Source organism: Hemicordylus capensis, chromosome 1, assembly GCF_027244095.1.
Source record: "Hemicordylus capensis ecotype Gifberg chromosome 1, rHemCap1.1.pri, whole genome shotgun sequence".
Taxonomy (NCBI): Eukaryota; Metazoa; Chordata; class Lepidosauria; order Squamata; family Cordylidae; genus Hemicordylus; species Hemicordylus capensis.
In genome coordinates, this window is record NC_069657.1 from 247,186,841 (window position 1) to 247,203,103 (window position 16,263).

General features: G+C 43.6%; 1 protein-coding gene across 1 annotated transcript in view; it reads right to left on the reverse strand.

The window, feature by feature from the left end:
- LOC128334887 (serotriflin-like) overlaps positions 1 to 15,943 on the reverse strand; it is a 36,631-nt gene extending 20,688 nt beyond the window's left edge. The window contains exons 1-7 of the mRNA XM_053272450.1: positions 15,797 to 15,943; positions 12,982 to 13,072; positions 11,404 to 11,549; positions 9,754 to 9,848; positions 7,869 to 7,957; positions 6,511 to 6,632; positions 5,784 to 5,824 (exon numbers count right to left, since the gene is read on the reverse strand). Of these exons, the coding sequence (XP_053128425.1) occupies positions 5,784 to 5,824; positions 6,511 to 6,632; positions 7,869 to 7,957; positions 9,754 to 9,848; positions 11,404 to 11,549; positions 12,982 to 13,072; positions 15,797 to 15,943 (731 nt within the window). The remainder of the gene's footprint in view (positions 1 to 5,783; positions 5,825 to 6,510; positions 6,633 to 7,868; positions 7,958 to 9,753; positions 9,849 to 11,403; positions 11,550 to 12,981; positions 13,073 to 15,796) is intronic.
- Between the last annotated feature and the right edge of the window lie 320 nt (positions 15,944 to 16,263).

Consider the following 16,263-nt stretch of genomic DNA (forward strand, 5'->3'; position numbering starts at 1 on the left):
GTGGACAGGCTGCAGAGTGCCTCAGAAGCAGTGAGCACCCCTCTCTTGGATCGACGCCAGCAGCCACCCTCCCCCCAGTTTGGATCCCACCACACTGCTCAATCAAGCTCCCATATTGTGCAGTAACTGAAGTTTCTGATATCTTCAAGTACAGCTCCGCATAAAGCATACTGTAAAACACACTGTCTTGAGGTGACAAAAATGGTTGCCAGGTCAGCATCTGATTAAAAAGGTAGGACAAATCTGATAACCATCATTTATACCTCCATCAGCTTGAGGTTAGACCACTATAGGGTAGCTGATTACAGGCCCCCTAGCCCCTTCTGAATTCTTGGATTTCACATACTTATTTATTCTTGAATTTTATATACCTATTTTATTTATTTATTTTAAATATATATGCTTTTACTCCAACAAAGTGCACAGAGCAGTCTATAAGATGATAATACAGAATTATAAGGGCAAAGTTTCATGTTACATGGGATAGCTGTGATTGGATCTCTCGGTATTGTACCCGTATTCCACCCCCACCTCCCATGGAACTATCAGTAGCATGGAGGAGTCATCTAGATGGAGAGTATGATGCAGGGCAGAGGTTTAAAACACCTTCTCCAACCCTGCCTCAGCCAACTGGAAGACTGCTTAGGAACATGGAGAGCTGACTTCAGACCATTGGTCCATCTAGCTTAGTATTGTCTATACAGACTGGCAGCAGCTTCTCCAACACTGCAGGCCAGAGTCTCTCTCAGCCCTAACTTGGAGATGCAAGGGAGGGAACTTGAAACCTTCTGCATGAAAGCAATCAGGTGCTTTTCCCAGAGTGGCCCCATCCCCTACGGGGAATATCTTACAGTGCTCACACATGTAGCCTCCCATTCAAATGCAAGCCAGGGTAGATCCTGCTTAGTGCTCTCCTCCCATGTTACAGCTACTGTTCAGTAAAAATAACTCCTATTAAAATCATGCAACTTGCAGTTTAGCCTCAGGAGTCTGCCTTCACAACTATATCATATTCTGTTCACTCAACTCGGTTGAGGATAGCCTCTTGATAATTCCATCCATGACCCTGAGCCTGAGCCTTCTTACTTGTGTCTGATGTGTTCACCTTCCAGTTACAGACAACACAGAAAGAGAGCTTCATTTTGGAAATTTATGTATTTATTTAGATGTTTATGCCACCTCACACAGTTGGCTCTAGGCAGTTGACAAATATAAAAACAAAATAAATAATCCGTTTAGCACAAATAAAATTTAAACCGGTTTAAAATCATTAATCTGCACATGATGCACCCAAAGGCTTTATTTTCAACAGAAATTTTCAAGCATAGGCTAGATTTGCCTTTCCAGGCACTGCCAAAATATTTATGACTCTCACTTCCTATTGATCCCAGTGCAATGTTATGAGGAGGCCTATCTCGCTGGGCCCAATCCTCATTGCAGAACCACTGCAAGAAGATTAGATGGTTGTTCCTTGCACAAGCTGGTACTTCAGTGCAGCTGTGTGCCTGTGATCTCCCTCTGAATGCTCTGTTGCCCTGTTGCATCACCTAGAGAGAGAGGACAAGTGTGCAATTGGACAGAAATGACAATTTGCACTCTCTGGCTCTGGGCAGCATCATGGGGTCATTCCTCCCCTCCACGCCACCCAGAGAAAGAAGACAAGTGAAGAGTGGCTTTCTCTCTCTCTGTGGGCTGCGCCATGGAGCCCAATTCTCCTCCACATGCCACAAAGAGAGATAGTGCCCTTGATCCACCACCCTGGGAGCATTGGGCTGACTAGCAGTGAGGATGAGGGTTGGAAGTCCACCAACACCATGTTGTCAAAGGCCTATAACCTGGACATGGCAATGATCTGAGCTCCATGAGAGTGTCTGTATGCCTGACATATTCTTTAAACATTAACACTTATAAATAATAGTTGGGTGGTGTGACATTATCTACTTGCCTAGAAATCAGGAAACCTGTCACTTATCTGTCTGAAATTTGTCAGTCCTGATCCCTTTTTGGGGTAGTAAAATACCTGCAGAATTCATGCCAATTGGTTGGAAATCACAAAGATATAGGCAGCAGAATAGCAGCTGTGTCCCCCATTGAAAGCAATAGGAATTACAAAAATAAATGTAATAATGACAAAATAAATGTAATTTACAGTATATGAATGAATGAAGTTTTTGACACCTAAAACAGATGGAATAACAAAATGATCTTTTTTCTGCACTGAACTATGGAGCACCCCTCCAGTTATTTATTGTGTTAGACTTCTTTCAGTGACTGCATTCACACATAATGTGGAACTGCAGTTGAAGGGGCCAGAGGTTCTGCAAGCATTATGTCAGAATGTGTGCAGCTCAGGTCCAATGCAGTGATGTACCCAAGGCTGAAGTTTTGTGCCTCTGATCTGAACCCTTGGGTTACAGTGAGTTTTGTCAACACAACCCGAGGTTTGAAGCTGCCTGCGTTTCATTCTAATTCAGAACCGCAGGCTGCATCCCCTGGAACCAGAGTTGAGGAACAAAACTCCTCCCTAAACTCTGGCTGTGACTGGCTGTGTGAGCTATTCTGCATGGAAGAAGGAAGCCCAGTATCAGGCTCTCAGTATGGCCATCCGCCTTCCACTGCCAAAGGAGATTGAGGTGGCATCAGAGATTTCAGCCAGGGGAGCTTTAAAGCTTACAAGCCCAGCTTGTTCCATTCACGAGCCCACCCTAGTATTGCTACCCTCCAAGGCTCAGTAAGAATCCCAGGGCTCCTTCCATGCAGAGTCCTCCTGGACTGGCCCCTCATCACTGGCGAGTCCTCCCTTATATAGCTCCTGACAGCTGGGGGAAGTCTTGAGAGATCTCAGCTTGAGATTTTGAAAGAGCCACTCCCAGTCCTGCAAAGCCATGCTATCTTTTGATATTGAGGCAACATCTCCCTGCCTGGGCCAGCATAAATGCTTCCTGTTGGGCATATTGATGTCTACTTTCCCCCATGCCTGTTAGGGTCCTCCCTGCCAAACCTGGTGAGAGGAAGCCCCAACATGAAGCTCACCATGTTTACCTGCAGCAATCAGCTCCACCACAGGGATCACTCTACACCCAATCAGCTAGTTCCCCCTCCTCTCTGCAGTATTGATGACTACAAAGAGGGAGCTCTTTGTTACATCTGAATTTGGACAGGAGAGCGGGGGCGGGGAGAGGAACCATGAGTCCATTGGACCCACAGTTCCGTGTTACATGTGAATGCAGCCAGTATCTCAAAAATGCACCTACACTGAGGTTTTAGTAATGTGCAAATGTACCTATATTTAATTGATCAATTAATTGATTAATCAATTAAAGGGTAGACTATTAGATACCTAATATCTTCAGTCACTTGATAGCCTTAATCATTGCCACTCAGAAACCAGAAGACAATTTCAAAGATCCAGTCTTGCGGTGCTCTAGCTTCTAGTCATAACTGGCGGTTGCTGACCTAATTTCACTCTAGCTTAGCCAGAAGACACTTCAGTTATTATTGTGTTGACTATCACGTGTCCTGGAAGGGATTGGGGTCAGCTGGAACCATTAAATACAATGAGGCGATGTGCTACAAAAGCCCTTTCAGAACAACTCCCAAGAAGTGGACATAGTAGCATGTAGAGAGTTGGGGAAATTGAAAAGGCCACTACCAAGTCCAAATGGTCATCCATTTAGCAGACCAACATTATGACACAGCTTGGGTCAATTGGTTCAAGATGTCTGATTACTTCTTTGTTTTATTTTGCCTGACATCATGGATATTTATCCATCACTGACTATGAATTGTTTGGTAATGTCCATTTTTGTATAAGAAGGAACATCAGAGTGGACATTCAGTTGGGCATTCAGTTCCCATTGCAGAAGGACCTACTGGACACACTACGTACATACAGTATAGGATTGCTTGATAAGCAATAACATGATTGCTGCTGACACTTCCTTGTATGTTCTTTTGTGATGCCAAGGGGTTTTTGTTTTGTTTTGTTTTGTTTTGTTTTTTGTCATTTAGCCTATCCAGATTTGTTATGCAGAGGTAAAAGAAGGTTATAAACTGAGTACATAGTAGTAAGGTACAATGGACCATATTGGTTTAGCACCCAACTTTATGCAGGAAGATGACAGTGCTTCAACATAAGCTCAGTCATTTGTTCCAGTTAATAGTTACACTAATAGGTTTTGAATGCAATCTTAGAAGCTCATGAGTAAAATTTAGGTCTTCCTACTGTTTGGAGACATAATTTTTATCTTGTCTCCCATTCACCATGCTTTTGAGTCTGTCATTCCCTGTAACAAGCTTGGTTGCCCCATGTGTCAACCAGCAGAACCGTGAATCAGGATCACCAAGAGGCTATGTAGTAGTTTCTCTTTATAGTCAGGGATAAAAGGAGGTAATGGAGGAAAATAAGAAACTGGCCTCGTCTTGAACACCTAGTGGCTTATTGTACCATAGAATTTGAAAAAGAAAAAGAAACACCTCTGATTCCTGCACTGCATAAGGACATTTTAGGGAGGGATGAAAAAGGATATACCTTTTCACCTTCACCACTCTCCAGACATACCTCCCTCAGTATGTCACAATAAAGAGTCAGGTGGGTGTGTCTTGAATTGCAGCTCCCAGCAATAAGTCTCTGGCATCTTACCTCCTGCACCACCACTAGTCAGGCTCTGCTACAAACTTGAAAGATTGAGCTCTCTGGGTTAATGAAGTTTCTTCGGCCAAACGCATGTGCTATGGGGTAGTGTAAGCCTTCTATTCCAGGGTGGAAAAGCTTACTCACTCTGGATACGTTGGAATTCTGGGAATCTCAGCAACTTCTGCCAAACGTTATATATCTAGCCCTTTTGGTTTTGGCAGGGGCTCTTACTGCTTTCTAAATGCTACTAAGTATGTTCTCATTCTGCTACTTCTTTGACTAAATTGTGGTGTGTGTGTGTGTGTGTGTGTGTGTGTGTTCCTTTTGATTTTAGTTTTCAAGATGCACGTTAAAATCACAGAGTGGCGTCTCCCCCATTAGTCCAGTTGCTAAAATGAAAACAATCTGATTCCTGTTATTTCCTCATCACATGATAGCTAGGCTTGTTTCATGAGTTTCAGGGCATGCAATTATACGGATTATTGAAGAGAACACTGATTGGGCTCTTGGCCCTCTTCCCTGGCAGCTTCAGCGAATGGCCTGGAAGCACCTGCTTGGGTAGCCTTCTTGAAGCTAAGTGGGCACGGGACTGAAGGGCCCTGCCTGGGCGGCAGACCACTGGGAGTCCTATGGGAGGAGCCACTCTCAGCTTTCTAAAGGGGGAATGGGATGCCAGTAGAATAAATGTACCTGGCAGAAAGATGTAGCCAGCAGGGTTGCCAAGCTGACCAAGAAATAAACATGGCCTTCAGCTTGAATCGTGATTGTGCAAGTAGCAGCTGTGAGCATTGTTGCTGATGCTGGAGTGTGAAGCTGGCCCTTCCAGCCTTCCCCTTTCTTCTCATGGCCTTGACCTGGCTGCTTTTCCAAAGCCAACCTCTTGCTGTGCAGGTCTGAGGAATGCCTGTTTATTTACTCCCAGTCACAGTCAGCCCTTGAATGAGTGGTTCCCTATTTGGAGTATATTTAGAGTCATTCATTTTCTAAAATTTATTTATTAGTGCAATTGTGCTTAATTGGGGTGGGGGAATGATAACATTTTAAGCTTGAAGTTATTACAAAAATAAGACTACTTTTTAAAGGCCATGTTCCCAGAAAAACAGATCCTCATGTTAAAAACCCGTGTCTGACTTGGCGCTTAACTAACTGCAGGGCTGCAATCGTGGTTAGTTGTTTTTTCTCAAATAGCTGAAAATTAAGAGAAATTATGAACTGGAATCACTGGAGTTCTAGAAGGTATTTATTTTGAAAATTACTTTCACCTTTACAACAAACAAAAACCTTTGAGGCAAACAAATCAAACTGTATAAATACTGAGTATTAAACATCTTCTTGCAGCTATTTCTTACATTTTTAAAAATAAAGTCAAGGTGAATGATACGCTTTAAACCACAAAACTGTAACAGTTGTCAGCTGCCGTCAGGTTCATGTACGGCCTGAAGCAGTTAGAAAATTAATATGTAGCTAGCTGAACATCATTAGGGAGTAGCACAAAATTACTATCACACCCAGCTCCAAGATGAAAGTAGAATTTTGTAAAGGGAAAGTTGGTGAACACTTTGCAATATTTAAAATGTTCAAAACATTTTCTAAAGCAGAACAATAAGCAAAGAAAAACAGGCAAAAAGTGAACATAGACACTGATAAATTTTTCTTGCTCTATTTGCAAACAATTGTGAATGTTCTTTCTTTCTTTCTTTAATGGCTTTTGGAGATGCTCTGTTTTTATACCAATAATTTCAAATGCTATATTTTGACCAGTTTTAGAGGGGGAGAAGGGTTTTTTTTCCCTCTTTGTAATGTGAAATTTCCTTCCTCTCCAGTTAAGGACAGTCATCTCAAGACTAATCTTTTCACAGTCCTGTGTATTATACAAGTTCTGCTGAGCATTCACAGGTAGCTTGGCATTCAGTGACCATTGTTGCTTCTTTACATGAGAACATTTTTTTCAGTTCTTTGCAGCCCCATGCATTATCCACATACCTACATGGATTGGCTGGAAGGAATCACACCAAGACAAAGTTAGATGCAAAAGAAAGAAATCCATTCACATTTCAAAATTTTATTACTCCCCACTCTGGTTTCCGTAGTGCAGTCTTTTAATCTCCCGGTGGCAAGGCCCCCAATACATGCCTATACAAAAAACATTTGTTCACCTCATTCTGAGCATTGTGCTGTAGAGAAGACCTTGCCATTGTTATTTACACCTTCATAAAGTTTTGGATTCATTTCAGTAACATGTGATGCTGTCCTATTAAGAAGCTAGAGGGCATGCTGTGGTCTATTTATTAGTAACAGCAAATCATAGGGCTCATAGCAGTCCCGTGTTGCCTCTACTCCGCTAACTTCATTTCTATTTTGAGCAAGACTGAATGTGCCATTAGACCCAAATGATCTGGGCCCACCCTACATTAGACGCTGCCATCTCTCGTAGTGATCTCACAAGGCCTTGCTTTGGATTCTGCTACCATAGGAGGTTCATTCACCACACCAGATAGTTAATATATGTTGTTCTGTGTGGTGGCACTTAAATAATTGGAACTCTCAGGCGAGTTCACAGAGTCAGATCACGACATTGGAGAACTAGTTTCACACAACATTCTGAAGTCAGGGCCAGCATACTCAGCCAGCTGACCCCTTTGAGGTGGCAGCAGTTGAGGAAGTTGGCCAACAGACTCACACCACCCATACCTTTTTTGCTCTGTACTCTCATTGACTGGTGGGGCAGACAGGAGGAGGAGCTGTTGCTGCGTGTTGCTCTCTTGGAGTCTCTTGAAGACTCCTCCTACCTTCCCTACCAGTCAATTTGCTGTCCCAAAGGCCCCTGAAAGGATGCTAGAGCCTTTGGAAAAGCCCATTGGCTGCCAGAAGGAGAATACGTCATCACCAAAGGACTTTGTCACAGCAGCTCCTCTTTTTCCTCTCTGTGTGTGTGTGCATGCGCGCACACACACACGCACGTGGGGGCAAGGGGAGTTGCCTGTGGCACTGTCAAGTTATTTGGTGACAAATCTTCCCACTGTCACCCTCAGAGGCTGGGATGGGGAGAACCTGTCACTGCCCACCCACCACCACTCTGTAAACTGGGGGAGAAGTGTGGGGGCCCAGAGCAGAGACCTACTCCAGGGCCCAATACACTGTAGCACCACTCCTATCTGGAGAGACTTAATACATATATCAGAAGAGGATTAATATTATCCAGAGTAGTTGTCTTATGCAATCAGTAACTTACTGCAGAGTTTATCTTCACAGTGGTTAGGGCAATCTTCACACGGTGGGCCTGCTTTATAGGGTGTTAGCACTTCTCCTTGAATATTCCCTCTAAAATCATGGAGCAGTACAATATGTTATCATCCAAATATGGTTCTTAAACGATAGGTAAGACACAAAGCAAAATGATTTCGATAGATTTGACCTGGGACGGGGTGCAATAAAAAGCATGGGCTTCATGTCTCCATTCATTTCTGGCACTAAAAACCTCATTTGTGTCTGCATCTATTCATCAGCATTCCATTTGTGTTATCATAAAATCCATCCATTTTCACAGACTCATTTGTCTATTCATTCCTCATTGGTTCCAACGGAGAAAACAGCTCCACTTCTCCTGCCTCTAACTTGGTGATTCTCCGGCCAATCTGCATGCAACTGCAGGCATTCTTGGACCCCCCAAGGCATCATACCTGCCAGATGTCAGTCAGACAGCATCAAGGGGGCTCATTTTAGAAGTCAATAAAAAGAGCAACACACGCAGCATAACTGCCACCTACATTGACGGTAAATAGAAAAAAACCTATAGACATTCATTGAGGGGTCCCAGATATGCTGATCATGACAGATCCACAGACACACAGACCGTGTTCTCACTGGCCTTATAATGTGTCTACATGTGATGCTGAAAAATAGTTCTTTCATTGGGGGGGTGGGCAGTTGTTTGGAAACAATCTCACCAGCACATTCTTCATGCCAAGGAATCGCTAGAGTAGTAAATCAATATTTTGGAAAGGAGATTTCAAATAAACTTATAATATTATTGTATAACTAATACTAACTTGCCTTCTCACAAAAAAGAATTCTCACAGCCAAACAGCAAACACCAAAGGAAGGCAACCTCTGAATAATTAAGAATAACAACATGCAGAGCCAAAGGCAAGGATTTGAATGGTGGGGTGTGGGATCAGTTGTTTCTTTGCAAGTTGTAGACCGTAAAAGGACTGCTCCAGACAAAACCTCAAGGCAGACGGTACACCTAAGCCCCCCATATGCTTGGGAAAATGGAATAACTGAACTGCTTCAAACAAAGCCAAGCCAAGCAAGCAAGCAGCCTTAAACACAAGGCCCCCAAGGCCAAAACCCAAACTTGAAGTCAAACTAATCTGAGAGTATAAGGAAGATCAGATGGGTTCCAGTGGAACTGAAGCAAATGTTCTGACTATAGGTGAAACAATCCACAAACAATCTTTAAGAAAAACTAGCTGACCCCACACAGAGCATCTGTGCGCTCTTTGGTGCTGGTGGTTACCTCTCCCCCACCACACACATTCTGCCCCAGTCTCCGCTTCCTGAACATGGCCAGCTGTGCTGGGCCCAGCCGCCTCTCCTCCCCACCGCCACTTCTGCCCCCGCACTTTCTTTCCCCCCTCCTGGGCCTTGCTTCCACGGCTGAGACGGCCCACCGCCGCCACTTGCCTGCCTCCACGGCTGGGCCGGGCACGCCACCTTCTCTGGCCTCCATGGCCGGGCCCGCAGTCACCGTGGTGACCAGTCCTCCTGGGTGTGCCTCAGCCAATCAGGCGCCTCCACCGCCCAGCCATCAGCTTGGCTCCGGGACGCACATTCCAAGGCACACCCAGGATAATTAAATATACAGATATAGTGCTGGAATTAAACTCCTAAACAGAACTCATACACACACTGATACACACACATCTAAATATAAGGTGCCCCATTCATCTGCCTAGACAGCAGACTGGCAAGTACATTTCTTTGTACACATCAGTCTGTTTACTCTATTGAAATGAATGGAGAATCCCTAGTGCACAGGAGCTGTGGGTGCACCAAGACCACGCTGGGCACAAAACCAGGTGGACTAAGAACATTTATTCAGAACAAATACTTACGCTGGGCAGTAACGGCAGACATAGAAGAAAGCGTAGCTATTTTCTGGGCAGTAGGCAAGTGCGCATCCAATCTCATGTGAGTTATACCAAATGAGCTATGAAAACAAGGGAGGAAAACACATTAAAATTTAACTCTAATGCAAAGTTCAAGCCCTTGTACAAGCATAGGTTTAGTCAATTGCTTCCATTGTTCTTCAGCTTGAGGGCTACTTCACTAGGGGCGTGCACAAACTGTTTGATCGCAAACTGATTCACCTTGAACTGGGCCGGTTCTCCTCGAACCGGACCACATCGATGGTTCGATCGCAAACCGGACAAGCGGTGGTCCAGTCCGTGACTGAACCAAACTAAGCCCGTTTTGTGGTGGACCAGTCTGGCAGTTCAAGGAATCCAGTGAGGATTCCCCTTTACAAGCAAAGGGGTGGGGGAATCCTTCAAAAGTCTTCTAAAGGGTGACTGGGGTACAGAGAGAGGGCACCATTAAAAGTAGATTGAGGCTCTTATTGGCACAGCAGCCACTGCCGCCACTCCTCAAAGCCCCCTTGGTGCAGCCCAAGTGTGTGGCGCTCCTTCCAGCAACCTGCCACCCTTGCTGCAGCAGCTGTGTGGTTCTGGCCTCCGCGGATTCTGCCAGGCCAGTAAGAACCTTAATCTACTTTTAAAGGTGCCCCCTGCCCCCTCCCACCCCACCCCCAGTCACCCTTTAGAAGACTTTTCAAGGATTCCCCACCCCTTTTCTTGTAAAGGGGAATCCTCACCAGATTCCCCTTTACAAGCATAGACCCTCAAACCACTGAATTTGTTCGGTCGGACTGCCTGTTCTGTTTGACTGAACCAGTTAGAAGACCAGTGGCTGGGTTCAAATTTGGCCCAAATTTGAACCGACGTGCAAAATTTGGTTTGTACACACCTTTATACTTCACACATTACAGCAATTTTAGATTTTTCAGGTATGCCTAAAAACAAATCTGACAAATAGATTCGTCAAAGGTACACTCGCTGGGAAACCAGGATTGCTGTTATAGAATGTACAAAGCAGACCAGAATGTGGAACAAAACATCTGTATATGGGTTATGATGAATGCTGCCACCTTAAAGCTGATTGAATTACATTTATTACATATAACTTTATAAAGACCCCACCATAATTGTGTAATTACGAGGACTTGTAATTTGCATTACTATATTGTAGGTGATCGTGCTCTTTAAGCCTTTTAAGGACTTCACCAAAGACCTTGGTGCTGCCACATCATTACCCACAGGCAAATCACTCCCTTAGTCTGCATTCTTAGAGGCCCCTCATAATGTGAGGCCCTAAGCTGCAGTTTACTTAGCTTGTGCCTACATCCAGTACTGAAAGTAGCTTTGTCTTGATGACTTAAGAGGGGACACATTGAGCTGAGATCAGAAGGGGAAGGGGTGATGGGGTGGAGTGAAGCCCTTGTTTGTGCACAGAAATGCTGGTTCACATTGAATCAGCTCTTTAGATCCCCACCCACGTACATTACAAAGCTTAATGAAGGTAGGCTATCAGAAGAGTTGCTTTAGAAGCATCTGAAGAGCAAATATTCTGTCCACTGGTTCTAAAGCACTATTAGGTCCACTCCCAAAATACCACATTATCGTCTACTTATGCTGTTTTGTTCATACCTGAGTATAGCTATAAATGTCTTTCTTTGGATTAACTGGTCCAATGCCATACTGGAAATTAGACCGTTTACTATACCATGTTTCAATTACTTCTGACCAGGTGCTGGGATAAGTTGCTTGCAATGTACCCTCACCACAATATTTTCCTGCAAAAAAAGAGGAAATGAGCTTCTGTCTAAGCTGCATACTCAAAATCACTTAGAGTAGATTTGTTAAAATCAGCTGCAAAACTGACCCAAGGGTTCACTTCAATTATTGAATTGAATTCACTTCAATTAGACTATAGCCAAAAATGTAATTATATAGCAGCCTAATGTGTTTAAACCCAAGGTTATATACTTGACCTAAAGCTGTTGAAAATAAAATGTAATTTAATACAATGAAAAAGAAATAAATACCAAGTGCTTTTCAGCCATCAGATAGAAATTGAATGAATGAATGAATGAATGAATCACAGTGCCTTTGCACTTAGTGAACACTGGATGTCAATGAGAGCAACAGAGCGAGGATGGAAAAGGAGCTGCTTCCTCACAACATGAGGCTGCATCCTTGCAGCCAGAGACTTCCCCACTGCCAATGAATATGTGGATTTTTGTTTTTTGTTTTTGGTTAATCCATTCCTTGATCCAGGCCAGCTTTTGAATGGGGCTTTAGCTACTTGTATTCCGGTCCTGATGTAGAGGCGGGGCTAACAAACAGCCATCAGCAAGAGCACTGAGAAGCAGTCTGAACTTGCCTCTCTGTACATGATTTCTATTTCATTAAACTATTAATATTCCTGACACCACTCTACTGCCTTGTTCTTGCACACCACTACACTTTCCCTTGGATTCTACAGCATGCACACACATGCAAGGGGAGCAGTTTTGGGAAATCTTCTCTGGCTCCAGAAGAGCCCTATACCTTCTGAAAATATGTCTGGCCCTAAAGGTCACACAGCCCTCGGGGACATAGTTTTGTAAGACACAGGGCTTTTCCAGGGGCAGAGAAGACTGCCCCAAATCACACATTCTCTACACTCATGGCAGTGGAGAAGCTACTGGTTGTGTTAAGAGCAGCCTCCCACTGCAAGGACACAGTTCCCCTTGTGTCCTGTTGCTTGGGGTGTCAGCCACTAGAAGCTAGTTTCCTTCTCATTGAGTGATGAGTAAGTGCCTTATGAAGTGCCTTACATCACAGATGTATGAAACTCTCAAATGACATATATATATATATATATATATAGAGAGAGAGAGAGAGAGAGAGAGAGAGAGAGAGAGAGAGCGAGCTGTAGTTGGTGGTGGGGTGTGTGTGTGTTATCCAAAGTAGCATTCAAAAGATAATTTCATGATTCCTCCAAGGAAAAACTGAAATTCAAATGTAATCCCGGGGGGGGGGTGTCCCCAAGGAGAAAAATCCAAGAATTTTCTCAATTTATCCACATCCCAGCCCACAGATTTAAGAAGTTAGTAATTTGAGCAGAAGAATGGTTGGCAGAGATTGCTTAAACCCTTCACTTTGCACCATTTTTATGCTCAGAGGTTCACCTGGTGTCAAACATGGCTTTCTGCTATAGAATTATCTCTTCACTTGGCTTACCATCTACAATTCTCCCCTTTTGGGGACTGCGTCTTCCTGTACATTTTCGAACCCATGTTTCTGCACCCTTTGCGGCTTCTTCACTCCATGTCTTTAAAAAATAAACAAATGAATAAATATTAAAGTAGGTGAGGTCTGTTTTTGACCAGACAAAGTTATTTTGCATAGATTACACTTCTATTTATATTTAATAATTAAATATATGTAATGGAATATCTATATCTATCTGCATGCTAAGGTTGTACGTGGCAAGCCCCACCCACACAGTGCTTTACCAATCAGAGGTAACACAGCAGAAGCACCGTGGTGACTGGGCAGTGGGAATTCCATATGCAGATAGGGAAGAGGAGCTGGGAGGGGGCAGGCAGGTGGTGGGAAGGGGGCACCTGAGAGTGGGTTGCTGATACTGAGCAATAAAGCAGGGGCTGTGGGGTGGGGGAAGGGGAAGGAGAGCAACAAAGTCCTAGTGCACAGAAGCTCTGTGCAGGTTCAGCTAGTTTTTATTAATGTGCTTGTAAAAGGGAAGTAAAAGAACAGTATGAAATTTGTAGGATGGCAAACATATTTTATTTATTTATTTATTACATTTCTGTACTAGCCAAAACTTGCTTCTCTGGGAGGTTTACAATTAAAATAATTTAAAACAGCAAATCACTTAACAATTAAAATCATTTAAAACATTAAAAATTGTAAAACATTTCAAACCAAGTATTTTTTAAAAAATAGAACCATAGATCTAATTAAAAGCCTGGGTGAATAAATGTGTCTTCAGTGCCTTTTAAAAAGTTGCCACAGATGGGGAGGCTCTTATCTCAACAGAGAGCACATTCCGAAGACCAGAGGCTGCAACGGAGAAGGCCCGTCTCGAGTAGTCGCCAGATGAGTTGGTGGCAGCCACAGGCAAACCTCTCCAGATGATCTTAGAAGGTGGTGGGGCTCATGGCGAAAAAGACGTTCTCTTAAATACCCAGGGCCTAAGCTGTTTAGGGCTTTATAGGTAATAACCAGCACCTTGTATTTTGCCCAGAAACCTATCAGCAGCCAGTGTAGATCTTTTAAGATAGGAGTGATATGGTCTCTCCGAGATGACCCAGAGACCAACCTGGCTGCCACATTCTGGACCAACTGTAGTTTCTGGACTACATACAAGGGCAGCCTCACATAGAGCGCATTGCAGTAATCCAGTCTGGAGTTTACCAGCAGATGCACCACTGTTTTGAGGTCGTTCATCTCAAGAAATGGACGCAGCTGGCGTATCAGCCGAAGCTGATAGAAGGCACTTCTGGCCACTGCCTCAACCTGGGACACCAGGGAGAGGCTTGGCTCCAGAAGCACCCCCAGACTGCACACCTGTTCCTTCCGGGGATGTGTGACCCCATCCATAACAGGCAAATCAAATTTGTCTTTTGAGTTTCAACCCCGCACAATGAGTACCACAATCTTATTTGGATTCAGCCTCAGTTTGTTATCCCTCATCCAGCCCATCACGGACTCCAGGCAGGCATTTAGGGAGGTTATGCCCTCTCCCGATGATGTTGACATGGAGAAACAGATTTGGGTGTCATCAGCATACTGAGAACACCCTGCACCAAATCTCCTGATGATCTCTTCCAGCAATTTCATGTAGATGTTAAACAGCATCAGAGACAATATGGAGCCCTGAGGGACACCATATGAAAGTTCAGATTTTGAAGAACAGTCTCCAAGAGACACCATCTGGAATGTGCCAGTGAGGTAGGAGCGGAACCACTGCAAAGCAGTGCCTCCCACCCCCAGGCCCCTCAGACATTCCAGAAGGATACTATGGTCAAGAGTATTGAAAGCCACCAGTAGATTCAAAAGGACCAACAGAGTCACACTCCCTCTGTCAATTCCCAGTAGAAGATCATCCATCAGGCCAACCAAGGAATTTCCACCCCATAGCCTGCCCAAACTTCAAACATTATTCATTTTACTGAATAATTATCATATATGGTAAAATTGAATCAAAGTAAATTTGAATCTCAGAAGGACCTTCTTCTGCTTCTATTGGGCATGATGTTGTTTTGGAATTACCAAACAATCAATCAATCAACCAACCAAGACATCTTAATAGAAAATGCATGGAATAGTACTGATCTTAATAGTATCCCCCTCAGGTTCACCAGCATTTTTGCAGGCAGTTAAAATGTTGGGGGGGGGCTCTTTTGGCAGTTTCATGGAGATCGTGAAATTCAATTAATTTTGGGTGGGTGGAGGGGGCACTTACTATATCCAGTCTTGTTTTTTCACAGAAAATGCCATGCTTCTAAGAACAGTGACAGCAGCAGCAACAGTGCTAAAAGTTCTGGCTGGCCACCACCCAACACCAAATTCATTGGGGGCAGTGCTACATCATAAAAAGGAGAGCCCCCTGTAGCCAGTTCTGGGCTGATAGCCACGTAAGAGAGACTTTGGAAATGAGAACTGGAATAGACTGCTGTTCACAATGATCAGGGAATGAGGTAAAAGCCACAGGGAGAAATCAAGAAATAAAGAAAAGAATAAGCAGTTGAGTGCTGTTTGCTATCAGCAGGACCTGTGAACAATCAGCAGGGATGAACAAAGTTGAAGTGCACATAATGATCAAATTTGGGGAGAAAGTGGGACCTGCAGGTTTGGGATGGTGCAATAAAAACATTTCTTTCTGATCTGAAGATACATCTTTTCTCGCTCTAAATTTAACAGGAGGCTATGACTCATATGTATGTGTCATACGCCATGAGGGACAAAGATTTCCCTGTAGTGCTATAATGAAAGCCTTTCCTGCTCTGATCAAGAGGTAAGACTAGAAGACCTCCAAGATCCCTTTCAACTCTGTGATCCTATGAACAATAGCTAGCAATGTCAGTAAATTGCATCTTACCATTTTTAGCATATTGCTGGCCGTAGGCTCCACCTTTCTTCTGTTGGCGTTGTGAGCATCAAGAATTTCCTTCTTCATCTCTTCAGAGAGCTCACTCACACGGCTATCCTAATTTTTTTTTTTAAAGACATAATAGATTTCTTTGATTTAAACAATTCCGTTTCCTTCCTTCCATTTATCATGAGCCTACTGTAAACATTAAGATCACTTTAGGATTCCAAGAATGTTGAAATCTTTATTCTTGATGTTATCTACATCAATATGTATCAAACCCAGCCTGAAACTCAGCTTGATCATATGAATGTGCTTGCATTCACACCAGTTTACCCAACATCAGAGATAGTGTTCCCTCTAACAGGGATTTCTAGATGTTGTTGATTGACTGACTGACTGATTGA